The sequence below is a fragment of the Perissodus microlepis genome, chromosome 18 (assembly GCF_051167445.1).
Source record: "Perissodus microlepis isolate ML-2025 ecotype Zambia chromosome 18, ASM5116744v1, whole genome shotgun sequence".
NCBI lineage: Eukaryota > Metazoa > Chordata > Actinopteri > Cichliformes > Cichlidae > Perissodus > Perissodus microlepis.
In genome coordinates this window covers 9,358,766-9,382,166 of record NC_140478.1, presented here as the reverse complement: position 1 = coordinate 9,382,166, position 23,401 = coordinate 9,358,766, and the positions used below count along the sequence as shown (strand labels likewise).

Genomic DNA, 23,401 nt, shown 5'->3' with positions numbered 1-23,401 from the left:
ACAGTTAGGAAAGTTTTTCTCTATCTTTTTTTTAAAAATCATCTATTACAACATTTTTCTATGACATACTTTACAAATGTGAAACTGAACCTTCACTGTGTGCAAAGTTGATATCCATTTATTTAAATTATGATATGTAATGAAATTTTCCGATACCTCACCGAATTTCATGAGTCTTCTTGGAGAGGTGAGAGGTTGATATGGACAAAAGAAGAAGCGTTAAAATTAAAAACTGTAAGTGGTAAATTAGTTATCATTATCAAAATAAATCCCTATCCACACACGTTGCGCCTTCGACGCTCCTGATTCGTTGATCGAGGAAACGTGAACGCGCACGTAGGTCGAGTGCAGCACGCAGGTGCGTCATTCAGCGGCTCTTTCAAATTGTTTGTTTTAGCCTTCACCGTGATTAACCAGAGCTGTTAGGTCGCCGTTTAAAAGAAATAAAGTAAAAATAAAGTAAACAGCGCCTCGGTATTAAAATTGAAACCGTCTTTCAAATGCTCGGTCCTTAACAGTGATGACAGACAGAAGCTACAATGGAAGAGGTAAAGTTACAAGGCTTTTATAGCAGGTTTAATTAGCTAAAGGGCAGTTGAATAGAAAGCTAATTTACTTGTATTGCTTTTCTTTCTGCTAATGTGCTGCTGCTGCTGCTTTACTCTTTCTAACACATGAGTATGGCTTACTTAAATAACTGATAGAACGGGGTAAAAAATACTTTTGAAATAACAAATTTTACGACCAACCCAGTTAAATATATGAAAGTCGTTTCGGTGCTCACAGTGATAGCAGTTTTTCTTTTGATCGCTTTTGAGAAACATGGATGTCTTAAATTTTCTACATCTATTATTGATTAAAACAATATATGAAGGCTTAATCTGTTCAGTAGCATCTTAATTAACCAACAAACACTTGGGTTTTAAATGACCAGCGACTTGTGAAAAAAAAGCCTCGCAATTACCAAAAGGGTGTAGTTTTGTTTTTTCGGAAAAGAAAGAAAGCTTAAAGCAGAGACATTAAATTTAGGTGAGCGGATTACTACTTTAAACTCTGCAGTTGGAAAAATAGTTCTAAAGTACCAAAAAAAAGGTACCTTCACGTGTCATTTGTAGGATTGGAAACTTAGAAAGTTTATTTTCATTCCTGTTTCTCAGCATATGCAAACATTACCTATTGAATTATAGCAATTTTGTTGGACAGATGGAACGAAAAATTATTTCTGTATCACTTTCAGGGGAGTAAGTGAGGAAAAGAAGTCTTTTGTAATTTTTGTAGGCTTATCTCTTTACCCCTTGAATGCCAAGCAGCAGCAACCCTTGAAGCTTTTTTTTTTTCTAAACTGAGCAGTTTCTGTCATATTTCGGGCCTGCTTATAGAAACAATGACTGGGTTTGTACCAGAGGTTAGTGAGGGTGGTCTCTGCCCATGTAGCTGTCCTTGGAAAAAGACAAACTCTTCTAATGGTTGTCACACCACGTCTTTATGGATATATACTGAGGTGTCAGCGCTCGTCATTAAGGGTTCAGAGGAGGGCATCAAACCTTGTCTTTATGAGGGAAAAGAGTTAAACTGACCATATAACATCTCTATACTTCTGTGCTTTCTTTTACTTATGTTTTTTTTTTTTTTTTTTTTTTTTTTTTTTAGGAGGGACCAATCAACTTCAAAGCACTGAGGGCCAAATTTCAGGAAGAGGCTCTCCTGGCTCAATCCAAAACCAGCCGTCCAGCTGTTGCTGAAAAACCCAAACAGATTCTTCCACCTGGAGGTCACTGCACTGTGATTAGCAGTATTAATACTGCTGCAGAAAACAAGACACCAGCGCTTCCTCGTGTCATTTTCAGAGATGCACTGCGACTGTCTGGAGGCAAGAGGCCGATTTCCTTTCCGCTGCAACCTCAGCGGACCTCCCTGTCATCTCAGCTTACTAATGGAGACGGCACAGCAAGGCATTCTCGATACATGCCGCTGGTGCTTCCTGTCCTGCCCGCAAAAGATCAGAAGACAGAAACACCAGTCAGGAGAGAGTACAAACCCGAACCAGAGTCGGGGAAGGAAGCCTTGCCACAAACTAAAATCAAGAAGAAGGCTTTGCTGCTTCCATTCAAATCAGTCAAAGCACCGAAGGTCAGTGCGGAAAGCGGAGATGAGCCCACATATGGTGATTTGACCACCAGACCGTGTAGCGCTCCTGGTGAGTTGCCATCGGTGGAAAAACAAACCACAGAGGATGGGGCTTCACTCCAAAGTGACCAATCAAACAGTGAATACCCCCTCTCCAGTCCAGATGTCCCAGTCACCCCTCCTTCAGCAGAGACCACAGTCGATTCTGACAATAAAATTATGAGCACTTTGGAGAGGGCCAAGAAGAAATTCTCACGCCGAAACATGTTGATCTCTTCCAAACCCAAGAGCTTGCATTCCCCTGACAACACAGGCAAGGAGTTCACTCCACCACTGAGGACCGCTGATCTGCCCACCCCCCCACCAGTGTGTCTTTCACATCTGGCTTGTATCTCAGCCCGGCCTTTCTTCAAAACCAACAACGCTTTATGCAGTAAGCTATATGCACAGTGTCAAGAGTGACAAATGTCAAAATCTGCAGTTTCATCATGTGTGTTAATGTTATAACATAAATTATTATATACATTGCTAATACTATTCATATTTAATGCTTTTTCCCCTCAAGAATCAGCACTGGATAAGCAGCTTGGCAGAGAGAAATCTGAAAATCTGCCAGTGAAGACTGTTGAACTTCATCCATCATGTGTCCCGCTAAAGAAGCCTCTGCCTGATCTGAGAACACTGGGGCCAGTGCCGGCAAAGCCCCTCAGACCTCCATTAGTAGATCTCAGCTATTACCATGCGCCTCTGTTTACTGGTATGAGAGTCTCAGCAAGTCTACAGACATGGCCACTGGGAGCAATAGCAGAGAATAGATTTGCGTTAAAAACCTATTAGAAAATGTCAGCGAAGGTTAGCTGATGCGTTTTAGCAAATTCTGTCCTCCTCTTGCTGTCACATAGACAGTTTACCTGCATCTCAAACTGCGCATTAGGTGTCGGAATAATCGGGCAAATTACTTGGGCTGCGATCAGTCGTATTAGAAAACATAGTTGACGACAAAAGGTTTCTTGATCTTAAGAAAAACCTGATTAATGTTGGAAAAATAGGAAAAATGTTTGTTTTATTTTATTTTAGGTTTTAACATCAGCTGCTGTCTATATAGCGTCAGTTAGAATGATTATTTATTAGCAGTACTCCTAATAACATCTCAGGTTAAACAGATGCATGTTGGAAAGGGCTATCAGTCTGTTTATAGAGATTAATGTTTCATTTCTTCTTCTTTTTCCTCTTTTTGCATCTTCAGTTCTGTGGCCACAGTTCATGTGCTTAGTCATCAGTGACTTAGCATTATCCTTTCTGCAGTTCACATTATTCCTCTTTTTGTGGTGAGGCCTAACATCTGTTCAAATACTGCTTTTACTTTCTTATTATAGTGGTGTCACCAAACGTTAGCCAAGCAGAGTCTGAGCACCCACCCGTCTCCAACCCTCTGCTGGATGCCCCAGAGTTTCCAGACTTTGAAAATACAGAGATGGAAACAGCAGAAAGTGGAGGTGTTGATGTTGCTGCACTAGAACTGGAGGCCTTAGACTTAGTCAGCGCTAACCCTCACACAGCTGTCGACGCTGAGCATCCACAAGCTGACTTGTCAGCGCATGATCCTGCGGGGCCCGGTGTGAGCTCCATCATCCAAGATCTGAACCTTGGCAGTGAAAACATAATACCCCTTGATCCAGCCAGCTTCCCTGAACCAATAAACTTGTTAGAGTTCCCAGAGCCTGCTATACCACAGCAGAGGTCCCAGAGCAAAGAGGTGCTTGTCGATTCTTTTCCTAAATCTCCGTCTGATGAAACTGATGTGGGAGTTGCTGAGTGTCAGTCTTTCCCAGAGGAAAGAGAGCTTAGTAGCCACTCATGGTAAGTTTTATAGTAACTGGAATCAGTTTTTTTTTTTCTTCTTCTTCTTCATATAACAGTGTGCTGTTTATACATTCCCCTTACAGTGGACATCAACAGGACAGTTACTATGAAACGTATACTAACATATATGAAGATGTTGAGAATATGAACAAATTCACTTTGAGCCAAAACTCCACTAAAAGAAAAGGCGGACTGAAGAGTAAGTACTTCACACACATTTTATTCTTAAAATAAAACCATTTGCAGACATTTATTCTCATTTATAATCACTGTTTGCGTTTGTTTTTTTACAGATCCATACGCGGACCACCAGCCAAAGGTAACTCGTTTTTGAAACAGAGTATATAATCATCTTAGCAACTTTAAAAAGTGTATTTTAGTGTGTTTTTTGTATCTAGTGTTGTCTTTTTTGTTTTTTTTCTCAAAAGGAGTCATGTGTTAAAAGGCAAAAGAATCCATGGTATGTTTTTTCTTTTTTTCCCTTCTTTCATTCCCTCCTTCCCTTCTCGTAAACGTAATACCTTTGTTCTGTCATTGACACTGTGACATCCATTCCCTTCCTATGGTTATCAAACTGCAGGGTTTGTGTATCGGGTGAACATTTGGCACATAATCATATGCACAGGTATGTCAGACATGTAAATCTTTTTACAGAACATGTGATTTAAAAAACAAACAAGCTACTCGTATACCTAACCCCTTTTTTCACATTTTTCTTAGCATGATGAACACTCCCAACCCCGCCGACCATAAAGAACAGAAGAAGCGGGAGAAACAACGATTGGAAAAGGAAAAAAAGGAGCAAAAAGAGAGGGAGAAGAAGGAAAATGAAATGAAAAAGAAGTTCAAAGTAAGGGGGGTGATTTGTTTTGAGATGACTTTTGATTTTAGTTTCCTTTGGTTACTGTTTATTCAGCTTTTCTAAGTCATCAGTTGGGAAATGTTACTTCCTGAATTTTTAGGGTTTTTTTTTAATAAAACTTCAAACATGGAATCAATGCAGCATCTCTTCAAAGATGTAAAATATTTTTGTGCTTTACTTTTTTTGCTGCTTAGGTGTTTGTAAAACAGTGCAGCTCATTGCTAAGATGTGACTCCTATAATGTATAACAGATGGATGTGGCTTTAGGGTCTGAAAAAGTACCATATACCTTTCTTTCTAATAGCCAGTAGAGGGTGACACCTCTGTTTTTTGGAAATTAAAAAAAAGAATCCTTTCATGTATAACCTCAGTAAATGTGTTCCTGATGTGATCAATTTCACTAACTAAAAGTCTAATTTCAAGTCTTTATGAGTACAACAAAACGAATATTTGTTTTCACAGTTTGCCAGCCTGTGAGTGTGTGACATCCAAGCACAGCTTCTGAAAATGAAACCAATGCAGAAAGTGTTAAAAACTCCACTACCTGTAGGAATCCCCATAGTCTCATGTTAAAATGTCCAACTTTACAGCATTAAAAAGCTTGTTTACAACCTGGTACAAAAAAACAGTTTTCACTGCTGTGGATAGTTCACTTGCTCATAACAACTCTGAGTGGCTAAGTCGATTTTACAGGTGTTCAGACACCGACAGCTGAAGCCAATTAGTAAGTGCTTTGTAATCTTAGCAATAATTAGTAGGTGTGTGTGTGTACGTTGCAGCCGCAGGGTTTATGAATGCAGCTTGCTCTCCAAGCTTGCAAACATTAGCAGATTAATTGGCACTCCAGCCTCCGTCCATCCAAAAAGAAAAAAGACAGGGCAGTGGTCAAAATGTTAATATTGAACCTTAAAACTCTAACATCATTGTTTACATACAGTCTTTTACGTGACCTCGTAGGTGACGGGGGACGAAGAGCCGATGTACCATGCCAAGGTGATGGTGGCCAGTAAAGTCCGCAAGAATGATCTGCCTGTGAAGAGCGGGGACACGGTCAGCATTATCCGCACCACCAACTGCCCCAAAGGCAAATGGTTGGCCCGAGACGCCAACAACAAGTGTGAGTTCACTTTTGTGTTATTTTTAAGTGTGAAATAAGAATGGCTTAATAGCATCTGGACTTTAAAAACATAGCATGGATACAACAGATGTTGATATAACAGGAGTGTCTCCACATTTGGTGTCATTACTTTGCTGCTCTCTTTGCAGATGGTTATATTTCAGTGATGAATGTGGAGCTAAATATCAAGGAGATGCTGGAACTCGGCAAGAAGGCTCAAGCAGCAGGGCGAGGAGGCAACGTGGAGGGAGATAACATAAGTATTGGAAGCAGGTACTGGGTAGCACACTGATCACATTTTTAGTTTTTCAATTAAAAAAACAAAACAAAAAAACAGTGTCATGATTCATTTTCTTTGTTTTTCAGATCCTCAAACCAGCCTTTTCTAACAAGCAGTTGTAAGTTTCAGGAGGCTCTGCATGACTGACTAAGTGCTGCTGCACTGAGGCTGGATCCCAGCCAGTATCACTTAACTGCTGTCATCTGCTTTACGGCCGGGTGTTATTTTATGATACTGATGGAATTCATGGGCTTTCATTAGCATGCTTGTCAGGCTTCATTGTTTATTTTATTCCTTTTTCCTTCTTCACACAGTCACAGATGACAGTGAGGAGTGGGCCTATGAAGATGAGACCCTCTCACCATTCAGTGAGAGCCAGTAAGATGTTTGGCATTTATTCAAAGCAGCTTTTTGATCAGTGTCACTTCTAAAAATGACAAATGAACACTAAATATTCTTTCTCTTCAATTTGGGTAGCAGCTTTTCTCAGCAGACGGCTTCAGTGCCCGAGACGTGTGAGTACATTTTTATGTCCCGTCCTTTTGAAGTTGAAACGGGCCAACAGAAGATGCCTACCCGCACCCCCACCCTCTCCTGTTTAAAGGGAACTCTGGTTGTTTTATGCAATGGCAGACTGCAGCAGGGCTTTGATGTGCACTTTTACCATATGTTTTTCTTACTTCCTCCCTCTTCAGTCTGCATTTTAACTAACCCCGTTCCTGTCTCGCCCTTCCGCTTACACCTCTGCCCTTCATTTGTTCACTTTGTCAGCATGTGTTCATGCTGGTGCCCAGAACACACCGAATGACGGCAACTTGGATGACCTGCACTCGCAGTAAGTCTCAAACACGGATGTCAGAGCAGACACATTATTTCCCTTTCCAACCCTTCATAAACATTACTGCACAGCTTCTTAGCGAGGGTATATATGCTGTGTTGTGGACTAATTTATGATCACTTACTGTGTTAATGAGCAAGTAAATATTAAAGGTGGAAGAGAAGCAAAAACAATATTGGGACACATTTTACAAGGTCCTTGAAGCAGTAGCGATACAGGGAGTGTTTCTAGAGACCTCCACTGATTACAGGAGCGACTAAAGACTATCATTGCCACACTGGATGATAAACTTAAAAATCTTAGCTGATTAACAGTCTGCCTGAGAAAGGCGAATCACCAAACCGAGAAACCGGCTAACTGCTGGGTTCTCTTTTTGTTAACCTGTTACTTGTGTATGATTTTTCTTGATTGGCATCATTTTCTTTTACAAAATGATTTAAAAACTCCAATTATAATCATCTGTGAGGTATTCCAGTTTATTCTTTTGTGCGAGCAACTGTATAAATCTAAAAGCTATTCAATTTGTAATCACATCCAACGAAGGGAGGGCGCCAGCTGGTAAAATATTGGCCGATTTACTTGAAATTTAAGCGAAACAATTAATCAGAAGTGAGAAAAGCTGCTGATTGTCTAAGTGAGCAAAGCTTGAAGTCCAAAATATTGTGAGATTTTAAATCCTAAGTGGCAGAAATGGTTAAATAACCAACGCTTGCTGTTTTATTTAACCTATTTATCAATATCTTACTAATACACAAAGGATCGCCACTATTAATTTTTGTTTGTTTGTTTTAAACTGTGGATTTGTAACATAAGTTTTTTTCTTTTCTTTTTTATGGAACACTGAGTTTAGGTTAAGCCTAAAACTAAATTATAAAAATTGACTTTGATAGAATTGCCTTGAAGGCTTTTACCTTAGCTGAAGGAAGCTTTTTGAGCCTTTTATAACCAGGCTTTTACTTTGAAATCTCAGGCCAATACAAATTTGCTAAAACGTTTTGTCTTCTGTTCCAGAAGTACAAAAAGTAGCCTTTAATAAAAAGCTCTGCTTCAAGGACTTTGGTCAAGGTGCTGTTGTGGTTGGGTTCTACTCACCCTGCACAGTCTTGTTTCTGTGTAAGAATTGGGAAGCTGGACAAAATAAAACAACTAAATGTGCAACATTACTTCTGCTCTTCAGAATTAAGCATGAAGCCCTGCAGAAGTTGGCAGTCTTCTTTCACCAGACCAAAGATGAACTTGGTGATGTCCATGATGATGATGATGGAGCAAAGTTTACAAGGTTTTATTTTTGTAACCTTTAACCTCAGACACTATTTATGCAAACTTGTCGTGTTTCTAGCTGCTTGTCTTTATATTCAACAGCACTGTTCTTTCCTCTTCTTGTGTCCTGTTTAGCCATGAACCTCAGAGTAAGTGGTTTGTTTTGTTTTTCCCCTCCCCTTCTCTGCCATGGCTCCACTATTGTCACCACATGTCGCCCTCACTGATAATGGTGGAGCTAAACACGGGGTACTCATACACACTGGAGACTTTTTCCCTAATGGAAAATAACTTGAGAAACCTTTATCTGCTTTAAATGACCTGGAGTCATGCTGCTGTTAGTTATTTTGCATTGCTGGTTGTTCAAAGCTGACGTGACACTTGTATCTGTTCGTCTTTATCTAGACTTCTTGAGTGCGGTTGAGGAGCCTCCATATCCGTAAGTGTCGCCTGTTTCCTTCTGATCAGAAAGCCTAACTTTGTTATTATGACAAACATTAAACTGAGTACTCATAGAAGCGTGTACTGTAATACTTAGGGTTAGGTAAGATGTTTTTTCTTTCTCATAAACTGTTGTAATGCCCTGTGTTCTTCTTGACAGTGAACAAGAAGTTGACTTCACAGAGCTGGAACTTCTTCCTCCCCCACCGCTATATGCTGACACCTAATTATCACTCTGTGGAGCTTGATGTTATGACTTTGACCCTCTGCTGTGAAGAAAAAAACCCTCATGAATACTAATTGAACTGTGATTTCACCTACTTGTTGCGAATAGTAGTTGTTGTTTTTTGTTTGTTTGTTTTCATTACTCTGGAAGTCACTGAAATGAGTAGATAGTGCACATATTAAACCGTTACACTTTGTCTAAATACCAGTAACAGTAGTTAAGTGTTCACTTGTGGTTGCTTAGTTATGACTGTTTCCAGAAATGTTGTTTACATTTCTTTCTTTCTTTTTTTGCTGTTGTTTCAGTGTAACATCTAATAAATAGTTGACATTGAGTTATGCTTTTATGACACCGTTTGGTTTTCCTATCCTGTTTGTGTACAGTCTTTTCTTATGACTGAGTTTGAGATGATATCTTAAGAACATATGATATGGGTGGGTGTTCTATCCTTGTATTACTTCACAAATGTGTTCTTTACCTCACTCTGGCGTCCTCAGTCCAAAGACATGCACGCTGGAGTGAATTGCTCTGTGTTCATTGATATAATATGTCATGAGAACTTGCTCCAGAATTTGAAGGAGAGAAAAGTTTCTTTTTCTTTTCTTTGTTGCTGCTGTGTTGACTGGGGCGCCCCTCAGCCCTGAGAGGTGAGTGGGGTGGGGGGAGTCCCCACCGGGCACATGAAAGAGGAGGAGCCGGAGGAGGGGTTTTCTTGAAAGGCTGTGACAGGACCTATCCCTGCAGAAACGAGTAAAGGATGGTTAGAGGAAGGTGAGGAAGGTTTCCACAGTGTTTTCCAGCTGACCAAAGATACTCGCGTGACCGCTCCTACTTAGGATTCCTGTAGAGACACGTGTTGTAGACCAAGAAATAAACTCCAACAGCTACCAATTCATTTTTATTCTGCTTCCCCCTCCTTTTTTTTTTTTTTAACCAAACACGCAAACGCTTTAAATGCAACGCTGTCTGATCTATGAGAAAGCCATGGCAGCCAACACGAAGAACGGCGGGAGTTCGCTCAACAACAATAACTGCAAAGACCACAGCAGGAGGAAGCTGCTGGTCGGAGTGGATCTGTTCTGCCTCTTTTTAGGTAAGAGTCGCGTCACGTTACTGTGGGCACCTTTGGCGGGAAGTTTGCGGCTTCTTGCTCGTTTCATTGTTACTCCTGGCGTGTTTCAAATGGACCGTTTCTCGCTCGTGCGTGGCTGCCCCGGCTTATACTCGATACCAGGGATGCCGAGCTCGTTTGACGTCGTGACACTTTCTTTAAGAGAAAAGTAGTTTTTTACTGCACATTTCATTCCCGAGGCTTCTCAATATAAGAAAAAGAAGTGCAGTTTCACGTAGAAATGCTGCAGCATGTTAGTGGAAGAAAGTGGACTCTGCAAGACTCTTTGGGCGGAAATTGTAAGAAATAAATGTGTGAAAGTCTGCCCAGGCTGTCCTGTATTAATAAAGCTAAAATTTTTGGTAATTCATTCATTGTATTTATTTATTTTCTGTGGAGGCGTAAAAAGAACAGGCATGTAGATTGTGGAAAAAACGGAACTTTACTGTCATTTATCGGTAGCTTCATTACTGTAGTATGTATGGCTGTGGGGGAAAGTCTTAATCAGTAGAAAAAGCTGTAAAAAAATTCTGAATATTCAGTTTAAAGGTCAAAATGTATTCCTTAATTTTCCAAAGACATCCACATTAAAGTCCTTCACAGGCCGATTCTAGTCCCCAGGCCATATGTTTGACACCACTGAGTAATAATATAAATGTATTTTTCCTGTAGTTCATTTGTGATATTAAAACACTGCATTTGCATTCTCTTTTCTTCATGTCTGCGGTAAAAATGTGTATTAAATAAGACAAAGTGATAATATCACATGTGATTCTGCCACACCAGCTTTCACAAACTTTGTAACTAAAGCAAAGCATTAGCTACTCTGGCCTGTTTATTTAGCTATTAAAGTACATGTGGTTTTCCAAAAATTACATTAGCTTAACCCCTAAAAAATGCAGTCCAAGTGGAAAGAAATTAATAAAGTGCTCCAGGAGGGATATACATTTCTTTGGTCTCCACCCACACCTGTATGGACTTCTGCTTTGACTGTTCATTTTATTTTCCAGAATGGCCCACATTCCAAAGCAGCAGGAATTCTTCAGATCTGAACATCTGGCATAATATTTCTGTGTGTGTGGTGTAATTAAGGGAAGTGGTGAAAAGGTCAGAGCTGAGTGTGTGTGTGTGTGTGGATCCATTCTGGTCCTGTGATGTTCAGCAGCTGCACACACTGGGTGAAACATTCAGAACATGAAAGTCCCAGTTTTAAAAGTGAGGAGGGTGCTGTGTGGTTCAGACCTTTGACTTCATTTTCTGCTGTGATACAACCACATGTTTGCATTGTGTTGTTCGGTGGAATATTGGTGTAAAGTCATGATTGCAAACACCGCAGCAGTGGTAAGATAAAGCCGCAACTATACTGGATAGCGGTAAAGCTATTGTTAACAGTGGTTTAGACTATAAACAATCTTTCTTTGACAAGCTATATTTAGTTTAAGTGTAATTTTATTTTTTGTATCTCTGTGGAGGGTAAATCCCCGTCGTTTCTTCTGTATGTACATAACTTCCCACAGAGGAGCTTGTCAACAAACCAAGAGTGTTTTTTCTGGCTAAAGATGTGGCTTTAACAGAGCAACCACAAGGAGGAAACGTCGGGCCAGCGCCACCACTTCTCCTTCATTCTCACACACTGATTTGTACTTCTGGGGAAAACTGCATCCCAGGATATTGCTCCCCAGCTCTGTCATGCACTTTGAGTGAATGTTTTCCCCATGGACCCGCCAGTGCATGTAAAGATAACAACAGGGGGAGTCGGGTGGATGAGAAAGTCATGCTGATTCAGTGTTGACTAGAACTGAATTGGGAGAAGGAAAAAGAAAGATGCCCCTCAATCAGCCCCGGGGCGAGGGGGTGATTAGGTTCACGTTTACTCTAAGCTGTAGCAACTGACTCTCCAGTTAATCGCCTGATCACGTTTACCCGTGCCTTTGCCCAGCTTCACAACTAAACTGGTGATTGGCGGTTAATGGGTAACAGTCTGAATTTTTTACCACACCTTTTTTTTATTTATTTTTAAATCCCTTAAGGCCTGCTCACCAGAATGAGAAAAACGGAGAACCTCACTTTCATAATGTGTTTCATTACTAATTGTAATTGGATGCGTTGGAGGCCAACACAAGCCTCTACAAGCAAAACTGAAACTAAAAGTGTCTTTATATTTAGAATTTGGTTAAACGGAGCCTTTGGGAATAGTAAACATGAGCTTTCTTTCTGAAACGAGTTATTTCCAGTTAATCCAGTTCTCTTTCCGGGAACTTGTAGGCTCCTCGATTCCTTCTTGTGACACAGTTTCCATAAAAAAAGCTCGACCCACAGACCTTTTAGAAAAGAGAAAAGCACTGAGGTGTTCCAGTTTAATAAATGTTTGTGTTAAATGATATTGTTAGTCCAGTGTGGCAGTCAAGATGTGAGATTCACGTTTGATTTCACTGGGATTTTCATTAAAACCCAAGCAGGCAGACCTGCGCCAACCCCCACCCCCCCCATGCTGAAATTGTGAAGTAGCTCAATTGCTGAATGACTGTGTGTGTGTGGGGTGAAAACAACTTCATCTGTGTATATGTCACAGCTGCCTCAGACGTGTATGTATACTTTTTTAGGCCAGCAGACAGTGAGGGATCCCTGCAAGTGGAAAATGTGCGTCTGTTTGTTTTTAATAGCCGTGTTGGCGAATGCCTCCTGGAGTATAGTGAGGATTGAATTCGGAGTGTGCGTTTACTGCATATTTATTCTAGTTTCCACAAGGTGTGGCTGCATGGAGCTGTCAGATCTTGATGATGTGTCTTCTGCCGTGTTTTGACGTTACGCCGCGCTCATTCGTGAGCTGAAAAAGTCATCATCGGTCTTCGTTTACGGGGTTTGCTTATTTTCACATTTGGTCTCCACAGTTGTTTTGGAGAAGACGTGCGAGAAGGAGATCATGAACTGCAGGAAAAAAATCTTCCAGCATTCTGCTTGTTTTTTATTGTCTTTGGGCCGATGCTGCTAGCGCGAATGGCAGACTCACGCCTGCTGACTGGTGTTGTTGTTGGCAGTGATGAGGACACCCTCCACCCCCTCGCCCTCCCCCCCCTGACTTTTAGATGAGGGGGAAAGGAGGAAGGAGGGGAGGGAAAATCCCAAGATGCCGCACTCACTGCTGATGCTGCAGCTCTGTTTCGGATGCAGGGGGTCAAAGGACTGTGGAAGAAAAACCTGAGGCAAGCAGGGGTCACATTTTTTCTTTTTCTTTTTTTTTAATATATTCCAATCACCGCTTTGGAACCGTTGACCTCACGCTGGTTCCTCAAAAGCTGTGACCTCTTAAGTTCATCAGGCCATTTGCCATCCATTGGTTTCTTTCCATCAGTCTCTGGCCTTGTGGTTTGTGGGTTTGCGAATGTGTTTAGCTGCGGTCGCAGGGGTCGGGGCTCTCGGGTCAATGTGTTTCACATGTAGCATTTTGAGCTTCTGTGCCCTTTTTTTTTATTATTTTTTTCCCTCCCTAAATCCTTTGTATCAGCAGTTTGAACAGACTAAGTCCCTGCTTTGGAAAGGCTTGTGTTGCTCTTTTCATAGCCAGACTAACCAAACTGAAGGGATCAGACATGCAGGATTTAGCAGACTTTAAACTGCAGTGTATTTTTACAGTTCCAGAGCTGTTAATATGTCCCACCCTGCTCTTTTTCTTCTTCTTCTTCACTGGACCTGCTTCACAGCCACTCCATCCAGGTGTTTGTTTGAAGAACAACAGTGAAAGCGAGAGAATTAATAATGTGAATCCTGCTGAATGTGGCAGGACTTACCCCGGCATTCAGAGTGCCAGAGTTCTGTCTGTAACCTGAGCCCAGCCCACAGCTGAACCTTCAAAGGCACCCCCGAGTCAGCTGTGTGTTTGTGTGTGTGTGTGTGGATGTAAAGGGGCTCAGCAGTGACTGGAGCATGTGTTGACATTTATTTTGAGAAATTGTGCCCGCTCCCCCCCAAAACGACCACCAGTCTGCTTGTTTTTCTTTGTGTCTGCAGATCGCGGACGTCTTCAGAGAGTGGCTTGAAAGCTAAACGTTGCTTTGAAGTCGTTTGAAAGTGTGTTTTCCAAATTCTGTCCGAGATTTGAGGCCTCCCCCTGGGTACCCTCGAATATCAAAGTCCTCGCTGAAGTCTGTTAGGAAATTGACGGGGAAAATAAGCTGTTTTGGGGGGGGGTTGGCTTGCATCTTAGCTACGCCCACTCTGTTTGTTGTCGGAAGACAAATAAGGTCTTTTTGGCACTTTTGACGAAAAACACTCAGTCTATCGGACACAAACACCCCCCCCCCCCCGAGGCGTCTTTTAAAAGGGCCTTATTAAGAGTAAGAGTACTTCGGCAGGAAAGGAAGGAGGACTGATAGCGTGTGTTTATTCTTGTCAGTTAACAGCAGCATTGCCTCCTAAGAACAGGGCCCATCTTACCCTCTTAATGGGAACTTGAAATCATTTGATGCTATTCTCGGCTCAAGCGGTTCACTTAAGTCAACTGCAAAATGGTGATGATTTGATTTAATGGTTATCATTTTTTCTTCTTTTTACGATAACGGGCAAACGGGATGCGATAAGCTCGTAAACTTACTGTAAATGTTTTAAATGTGTTTTGTTTTTTCTCTCTGTTGATCCAACGTGTCTGTGTTTGTGGTCCTGTGTCTGTCCAACCATGCAGTGATGCTCGTTGCCGTGCTGTTGCACAAATTTCCCTTCCCGCCTTACCAGAGAGGATTCTCCTGCAGTGACAGCAGCATCAATCTGCCTTATAAGAACAGCACAGTGTCCACTGCGCTGCTCACGGCAGTGGGCTTCACTGTGCCTGTGGTCTCAGTAAGTTCCTGCGCGGTGAAGTAAGAAAACGAGAGAACACGTCGGGACGCTCTCAGTTCATTACCGGCTGCACTGTGACACCTTAGGGGGGGTCTGATTGGTTCAGCAGCCTCTCGCTCACTCTCAGTGGTTTTGTCTCATTGACTGTAAATCATGTACATTACCGCCAACCATTTTCCACTACGCGGTATCGTTAACTTTCAGATTTAATTGCTACCCTTCAGGCTGCCTCGGTTTCCATTTATTTCACTGCTTCAATAAAATTTAATATTTTACACTTTAGAATTGGGACTATATAATAATGCAATTACCAGCAAATCCCTAAGATGATCAAAGAGTCATTTAGTCTATGAAATCTTAAATGATCCTAAAAACACACACACTGTTTCCCACACTCTTGCTTATGTACGTTTTTTAAAAAAGATTTTCAATTCACTAAATTTTCTGTCGTCTGCTTGGATTTGGATATATGCGTTATCCCAAAATAGATATCTGAGCTCATTTTTCTATCAGAGAGAATAAGTCAGTTTTCAGCTGGCTTGGAGAGTTACAGATAAGTCTGAAAGCAGTGATTGTCCAAAATCCGTCTTAAAACGTATTATAGTTTAACAAAACTGGAATAATTTCTCCATCGGTTGTGGACAGCAGCCACAGAATGAACTGAGCCGGTCCCACGTGTTCGCTCGTTACCTCTTGCTTGTATCCGCGTCCTCCTGTAATTTGCGTGGCATTAACCCAGCACTCCGTCTCTCTTTCTCCCTCTCCCTTTCTTCTCCATCACCCATCCCCACCAACCCTCCTTTCTCTCTGTGCCGCTCGCTGCTTCTTCACACTAGCCGGCCTGCCTTTCTTGGTCATTGAAACCAGCGCAGTTCAGCCTTACCATAGAGGGTTTTACTGCGACGATGAGTCCATCAAGTATCCGGCCAAAAACGGAGACACCATTAGCGACGGTGTGCTTAGCGCTGCTGGCATTCTAATCTCCATCCTCTCTGTAAGTCCTCTCACCCTGACCACTAATGTCATCACCTCCTCTCATGTTTTTGCACCTTGCCCATATACTAGCAGCACCGTTGAACTGCAGTTGATGTTAACCACATCCTTTGTCGTCATCCATCAGTCTTTATTCATTGTTACAGCCAAGTGTCCAGCACAGACGATTTGTAGTAACGCTGTTACACTTTTCCAGCTGTTAGATTAGAACAGTTGTGTTTTCCACCAAGTAAACCCGCAATCTTCTCTGTGCGCTTTACTGTATGTGCTGAGAAATGCGGGGTTTATCGCTGGGCTTTATCTTAAGGTTGATGCGTTCTGGCCATAAACTGAGATTGTCCTGGGAGATGGCTGGAACGACGACTCCTCGTACCTGCACTATCACACCTTATTATTAGTTTCACCCCGTTCAAGATAACAGCCAGTCAACATTTTCTCAGGGCTTTGCCTTGGGGGATGAGGGGTGGGATTTAAGATGATTCAGGTGATTGCAGCAAAAGGCACTGAGTAGGTTTTTGGAAATTCCTGTGAGAAAGCGATGACAACGAACCTGTGCACATTTCCTGGATATCAAATCAAATTTTTATTTGCCACGATGATGAAGCCCAACAGCCCTTTCTGCTCCAGATAATGTTGCTGCTTCAGGTTTCAGATGGCGTTCACCGGGCCCTGTAGAGAGAAGCCTAACATTTCACAAACACCTCAGAGTGCACAGCTGCACTAAGGCTCAAAATAATCCAATAAAAACGCTTATAACTGCATATTTTAATAGTGCAAACACTAAATATCTTAAGCTATCATCCTTATGAAAATAAGGAGCAAATATTTTAGGTATCCTTTCTGAAAACATCCATGAATAGTTTGGAATTAGGGTCCACAGAAAAATCCCCAAATAAGCGGAAGGTCGACTGTGAAGATTAATTCTATTGTTCTAGTGCATTTCCAGTTCACTAGTTACGTAAACGGTTATGAAACATTACGTCTCAGCAAACTACAAACCTTCAGCATGCATTAAAGGCCTCACACTGGTGATCACAGTAAAGGAACTGTGGTACGATACCGTAGATTCTTTGATCGTGGTTTTAGAATTGCAACAGGATAAATGCGCACACACACACAGTATTTTACACAAATACCACTGACATGCAAGAAAGTGAGCACAAACATCCAAATCACACGCAATAACGGATAAATAAGACTAAAATAAATGGACAGCAAGGTACCACAGGCACTTTCTTAACTACGTGTGAACCCATTATTCTTACATTTATAGGCTCGGCCCTCAAAAGCCCATTCTCAGCCAAGAAACGCCCTGAAATACTCACAGTATGTATACATTACAGGTTGTCATTTTCCAAATGATTTATGTAATGGGTTTGTCAATAAGACAACATCAGACATCATTGAAAAAATCTGTGATTTTTCACACGAATGCGTTGACATTTCTATGCGATGCTGCAGCCTGGACAGGAACATGGAGCATACACACATTTAATGATAATAATAATAATAATAATAATAATAATGATGATGATGATGATTCTGCTCAGCGCTGCTGCAGCACATGCTGTCACCTGACAGAGCGACATGTCGCCGGCTGTCATCGTCTCGCCCTGCAGTCACCAGAGCAGACTCTGGGCCCTCAGGGGCTTTTAATGGTGAGGAGACCTGGCTGTGCAATTATGGTTGATGCAATGGTTGTTTGGTTAAATACTGTAATTGCTGGGGTGGAATTGTGGTGAAAGCCCCAAACAAGAAGGCTCTGCCAAATATCGCATTTTCCCCTGGCGCAACATGACTTCCACGTTTTATTTTTTTATTTTATTTTTTTTCTTTTCCCCCCCCCCTGGAGCGTTCTGGCCAACCTCTGTTTTCTGAACCAGAAGGCGCAAACATTAAGCCATTTAGTGCTTCATTTCCCACTATAGAACTAGAATCCAATGTGTCGTAAATGATTTATGCCCAACTTTATTAGAAGGGAAGAAAACACTGTGTCACTTTGGAAATGCGAAACTTTCGACATAAGCCACAAATTAGTGTCCTGCCCCACGATTATCTTTGAGGTTTCAGTGCAACAGCCATAGATTCTCGAATGCCAGCTCGTTCGCAAAGTATAAAACAAAACAAAAATCTCTCAAAGAAGGAGAACCAGATGTGTTTTGTCCCCCTTCCCCTCTTTCCCATGAAAGCCGCTGAGCTGTGTCGAGCCGGCTCTAAAGGCCTGAATGGTGGGAAAATGACACGCTCGCACTATCAGCTTGTTAAATCTTCTTAAGGGGCTATCCCTCTGCAGAGAGACTTTCCCAGAATCCGACTTATTTCTGTGCCGCTCGAAAGAATTTATGAAGCTGAGACACTAACATGAAAACAACTCGCACGTCCCTTGTGAAATCTGAGCTGTTTCGGTAAGGCGGCCAGCGGAGGGGAAAAACAAACGTGCCCCCGACGTGCGCCTGTGGAGTCTGGCCACCAGAATCAGACACAGCACCCAGCTCAGCGATTCTCCTGATTAGAACCACCGGGGCCCGGCCCCTCCTCCCTCCTCCGATGCTGACTTCCATCCTTCCACTCTCGAGCTGAGACAACAGCGGATGAGGAGGAAGGGGAGGAGGGAGGCTGAGGGGGGGATTGCGAGGCGTTTTTGAGCTCCGGCAGCTGTTTTGAGTTACCTCCTCCTAAACACGCCTCACTCCATCAGTCGCTGGTTTAGACTGCGGTCTATTTACACCCTTCTAGAAAACTATACAAGGTGGACTCGGTCTGACACCCCCCCTGTCGTCTCACTGTTTTTATAGTTGTAGAATGGCACAGGTAAACACTTCAAACTCTAAACAAGCTCTTCTCGAGCCTCTTCTCGAGCCCCTTCTCAAAGAAATCACTGCATTCTCTTGTAGCTGTAATAACAACATCTATGGTCGTAATAGTTAATAGTGTGTTCATTATTTATTTGCTCTGATATTTAAAATATAAATGAATAAAAACTCCCTCAGGAATAGGTCTTTGTTGTCTTTGTTACCAGTCGTGTCACTGACATTGCTTTCCCGTCTCTCCCCCTCAGATTATAATTGGTGAGAGCTACAGGATCTACTTTTTGAATGAAGGCTCCAAGTCTTTTGTGGGGAACCCGTACATTTCTGCTCTGTACAAGCAGGTCGGGGTGTTCATCTTCGGCTGTGCAGTCAGCCATTCCTTCACCAATATTGCCAAAGTGTCAGTGGGCCGTCTGCGTCCTCACTTTCTTGACGTGTGCGATCCTGACTTCTCCACAGTCAACTGCTCTCTGGGCTACATCACTGACTACCAGTGTCGGGGCCTGGAGAGCAAAGTTCAAGAGGCCAGGTATAACGGGCAAAGCTCAAAATGTTCTAAATATCCCAAATAAAATGCTTGATTGGCCGCTGTGTTTTTAAGCCGTTTCCAAATGCTGACTGCCATCTGCTCTCCTCAGGAAGTCTTTCTTCTCTGGACATGCATCCTTCTCCATGTACACGATGCTTTATTTGGTGGTAAGTTTCTGACCTTTTTATTCTCGTACCATCTTACTCATCCTGTTATTCTCTGCATGAATACTCAGTATGTCAACGTCTCTCTCTTGCAGTTTTACCTCCAGTCTCGCTTTACTTGGCATGGAGCCCGTCTGCTTCGCCCTTTAACCCAGTTCACCCTCATCATGATGTCTTTCTACACCGGCTTGTCCCGCGTGTCTGATCACAAGCACCACCCCACTGACGTGCTGGCTGGTTTCGTACAAGGAGCCCTGGTGGCTTACTGCATAGTGAGTGGCTGTGTTGCAAACTAGTGCACTAGATTTTTTTCAGAAATTGAAGAGAGCACAGGCTAAATCTTTCTAATAGAGTGATGCCATTCCAGTGGACAATCCCCTCGCTTTTATTTTGAAAGTTCAGTCGCTGCTAACCAAAAAGCCCACCTTGCATTTCTCTAGTGGCTTCTTTGCCCACCAGGTTGGTGTTGTGGATGTCCTCACTCTCATTAAGCTACTTAACAAGAGGGATCTTGTCCAATTATTAGATTTTCTCCAACTACTATCCTACTCCTGCATCACCACAAATGTTTATCTGTAGAAAATGATGCTTTTTTTGTGTGTGGATGCTGTTGGGGTCTATATGTTAAGTCTTAGGATGACAGTGAGCATTATCTATGGAGTGTAAACTAACGGTTTCCATATCAGTATGTAAGAAAATGACAATGGTAATGATGTTCTATATTGGGTGAGACTGTGCCTTGTAAATGATGAAAAGATTTTTTCCTTTCATCATTTAAACGCACAGTCGGTTTATAATTTATGTTGCAAAAAGCATGTTTACAAGTGGAAAAAGCAAAGGGACCACATACAGAACCCTGAGGAACACCAAACTATTTCTAAAGGACAGAAAGTACAAGTGAAAGTAGGAGGAATAAGACTTTTAAATGGGAGGAAAAAAATAAAATGCACCTTCTCTACATTTGTCTAGTACTGACATAAAAATCCTCCATGTAAACAATGCATTGTCTATTTTCTATCTTACATTGTTAATGTTATTTGATTACATTTTAAACCTTTTGCACCTTTGCGATGCTCAGACGTTAAAGGAGTGTTCTCTCTATGCTCTCCACAGGTCTTCTTTGTGTCAGACTTGTTCAAGCCCAAAGGAAGACGCTCTACTTTGTCTTCAACCCCTCTGAAGAAAGAACTTGTTCCCGCCGTAGACATCAGAGAGCGGAGCAACCACCTCATCATAGCATAGAGAAGGCTGCAGAGTGACTGTATATAACCCTGACCTGTGCCTTTTTTTTTTTTTTTTTTTTTTTTTTAAATTACAACTACAGCCACTAGTCTATACTGAATAATGGAAACTTCAAAGATCTGGAAAATGCAGACAAATCCGGAGTCTTGAACATCTCACTGGATGAGAAGACGCTGCGGAAAAGCAGTTAAGCGACTTTAGCTTTCTGAATGGAAATTTGTCTTTATTTCCCCTCCGATTTACCAGACAATCTCAGAGTGGAAAAGAGAGCTGACCTCCTTTTGATTAAGAGATCCTTGTCCCTGTTTTGTGTTATGAAGATTGCTGGAGATGTCAACTGTCAGCTTAGAAATGGCAGCTGTAAACAAAGCTGTGTGCGGCTTTCTTGCCTCAGCTGCATCTATGAGTGCCGGGCGCCACTCTCGCTCACTGTGTGACCTGTCCTAACAAACCATGGCAACCAAACACATTCCTTAATTTCAGGAAGGATGTTGTTTTCATTTGGTTTGATTGCAACACGAGCAGTCTGTATGATTTATAGCACTAAACTCAGTATTCTTTGTCACCACTTGAATGACATAAAGTGAAGCTTTTGGAAAGCTTTGTAAGCCGTCAAGTTTTTAAAAAAATGTGCACGATGTAATGTTGCTTAGAAGCTGCACATAAGTAACAGTAGTTGGGAAGTACAGTGAAGGCGTATGTTTTGGATGTGGGCCTGTTTCTGCTGGGCAGGACAAGCCCACACTGAGCCATTTAATGAAATGCCTGTTGTATGTACCAAGCGGGTACTCACAAGTGTTTGAGGTGTGTGTGTGTGTGTGTGTGTGTGTGTGTGTGTGTGTGTGTGTGTGGCCTTTATGGCCAGTGTACCTTAATGTCAAGTTTGTATATCTCAGTGTTTATAGCCTACTGTTTATAGCCAGAGAACAAACACCTGCTCCGACTGACACAACTCAAAACAGGAGCACTGTTGGGTGCAGGGGTTGCTGTACTATTAGTAATAGTACTAATCTTGGTGATGATTCCCATGATGACAAATCCTGTGATGTATTGGATTCTATACAGGTGTGTTTGTGTGTGTGTGTGTATATATGTTCAGTACATCTACTGTATATGCACACATACACCTAAAAACAACAAGACGCGCACTCATAGAGCAGCAGCTACCCGTTTCAGTACCAAAGCACAATTTAGTCATTATTTTTAGCACATTGTAAATAACTCAAAGTCATGTAAAGTAACACAAAAGGGCTAGCAACAAGCTAGGGCTAGCTCTGCATTATATAATAGACGACCATTTTATAATGATGCCAGTATATTTGTATGTTTTTAATGTAATTACCTAGCACAATGATAGCTGTAACCACTGGGTGAAATATCAAAATGTCATCCTAACTCGACGGAGTTGAAACTTTAGTCTGACGTGTTTATAAATGTACTTTATATAGAATCTGAGCATTCTTGTATATTTTTTTTTATTTTTTATTTTTTTTCCCCCCACGTGTTGTGTTGTTCGTGTGTACAGCAGGCACTTTGGTGAAATGTCCACTATGACTCTGACACCTGTGTAAATGGAATACGAGCTTCTTGAAGAGGCAGAACATGAATATTAAGTTTTATAAAAAAAACAAAGCTCTCTAAGCAGACAGCTTCAGTACTTTTTTTTTTTAAAGAATTTGAGTATTTTTCTAACTTTGTGAAATTTTGTACGATGAAACTGTGTGATTATATCAAAAATAAAAATGTCTTTAATAAAACGCCTAAAACCAAGAGCGAGAGTGTGTTTGGTTATGTTATTTTACTTGAAGACAAAAAAGAAATTCTCCAAAATTCTCTTTCTTTATATCTCGGTGGTCGCTGGCAAGCCAGTGCGTGTGATGGAGCGATTTTTGGGTGTGGGGCAATACTAGACTTCCATGCGCAGCTTCCTGTGGGGGAAATGGTGAACATTCCAGGCTTTAACCCCTCTCCCCAATGGCTTGCTGGAATAATATAGAGTCCACACAAACTATGGCAGAGCGGTAAAATACATTCACATGTGAAAACGCTTGGAGGCTATATAGTTTGCCTGCCCTTATATACTTCTATGTTGCTCGTAAATGTATATGTTATCCACAGGTTGTGCTATTTAACTGTACGATTCTTTATGTGCCAGCATGTTCTCCTGAGCTGCTGAGGCACGGCGCCCAGAGGGAGACCAGAACTGATTAGTTTAATAAGCTGCAAAATGTGTTTTGTTTATATGACTATGTCAGGAGTAATGCTATTGTGTACCAGCTGCCTTGTGTTATGACTACTACTAAATTACTGTTTCCAGTGTCTTAATTTGCCACGAGACTACACCATACTGTGTGTTTGTGTGTGTCCACTCTGAGCTAGGCTACATTATGGGTTATTTTTAGGTATTCTATCTGGAACACAGTCCAAAACAAAACATCTCAACAATTCCTGAATGGATTCACATAGCTGCAGTACAGACCTTTTTTGTACACTTCCTAGGGTTCCTCCTTAAAACCTCACGTTACCCTACTCTGCCTTCTCTGTCCCACTGATACTCGCTTCTGCAGATCTGGCAAACGGGCCGTTGCTGGTTCATGTAAAAAGCATTACTACAGCTGTGTTACTGTCACCAGAAACTCTGCATTTAAAAATCGGGCATATTTAGATGCTGATGGGATTAATAACAGTGTTAAGGGCTTGAATGT

At 41.7% G+C, this 23,401-nt stretch overlaps 2 protein-coding genes across 6 annotated transcripts; both read left to right on the top strand.

Annotated features, from left to right (window-relative positions):
- The first annotated feature begins 76 nt into the window (after positions 1–76).
- LOC146367236 (uncharacterized) lies at positions 77–9,556 on the top strand. Of its 4 annotated transcripts, none has more exons than XM_084911433.1 (19): positions 77–548; positions 1,651–2,560; positions 2,693–2,884; positions 3,504–3,987; positions 4,074–4,189; positions 4,284–4,309; positions 4,419–4,450; positions 4,571–4,615; positions 4,711–4,840; positions 5,810–5,969; positions 6,119–6,242; positions 6,336–6,367; positions 6,564–6,627; positions 6,730–6,764; positions 7,021–7,084; positions 8,265–8,366; positions 8,450–8,496; positions 8,753–8,786; positions 8,949–9,556. In XM_084911433.1, exons 1-19 carry the CDS (start codon positions 540–542, stop codon positions 9,013–9,015), a joined length of 2,673 nt encoding a protein of 890 aa, XP_084767559.1. In that variant the 5' UTR covers positions 77–539; the 3' UTR covers positions 9,016–9,556. The 4 variants fall into 4 exon arrangements, with proteins under 4 accessions (XP_084767559.1, XP_084767558.1, XP_084767561.1 ...); XM_084911432.1 differs by having other exon boundaries at positions 6,727–6,764; positions 8,949–9,555; XM_084911434.1 differs by having other exon boundaries at positions 79–548; positions 6,727–6,764; positions 8,483–8,496; positions 8,949–9,554.
- Positions 9,557–9,739: 183 nt separating this feature from the next.
- On the top strand, positions 9,740–22,466 carry LOC146367235 (phospholipid phosphatase 3-like). 2 transcript variants are annotated; one of them, XM_084912941.1, is made up of 6 exons: positions 9,740–10,107; positions 14,804–14,958; positions 19,010–19,290; positions 19,400–19,457; positions 19,550–19,726; positions 20,568–22,466. In XM_084912941.1, exons 1-6 carry the CDS (start codon positions 9,969–9,971, stop codon positions 20,694–20,696), a joined length of 939 nt encoding a protein of 312 aa, XP_084769067.1. In that variant the 5' UTR covers positions 9,740–9,968; the 3' UTR covers positions 20,697–22,466. The 2 variants fall into 2 exon arrangements, with proteins under 2 accessions (XP_084769067.1, XP_084769066.1); XM_084912940.1 differs by lacking the exon at positions 14,804–14,958 and adding an exon at positions 15,795–15,952 and having other exon boundaries at positions 9,741–10,107.
- Positions 22,467–23,401: the final 935 nt, after the last annotated feature.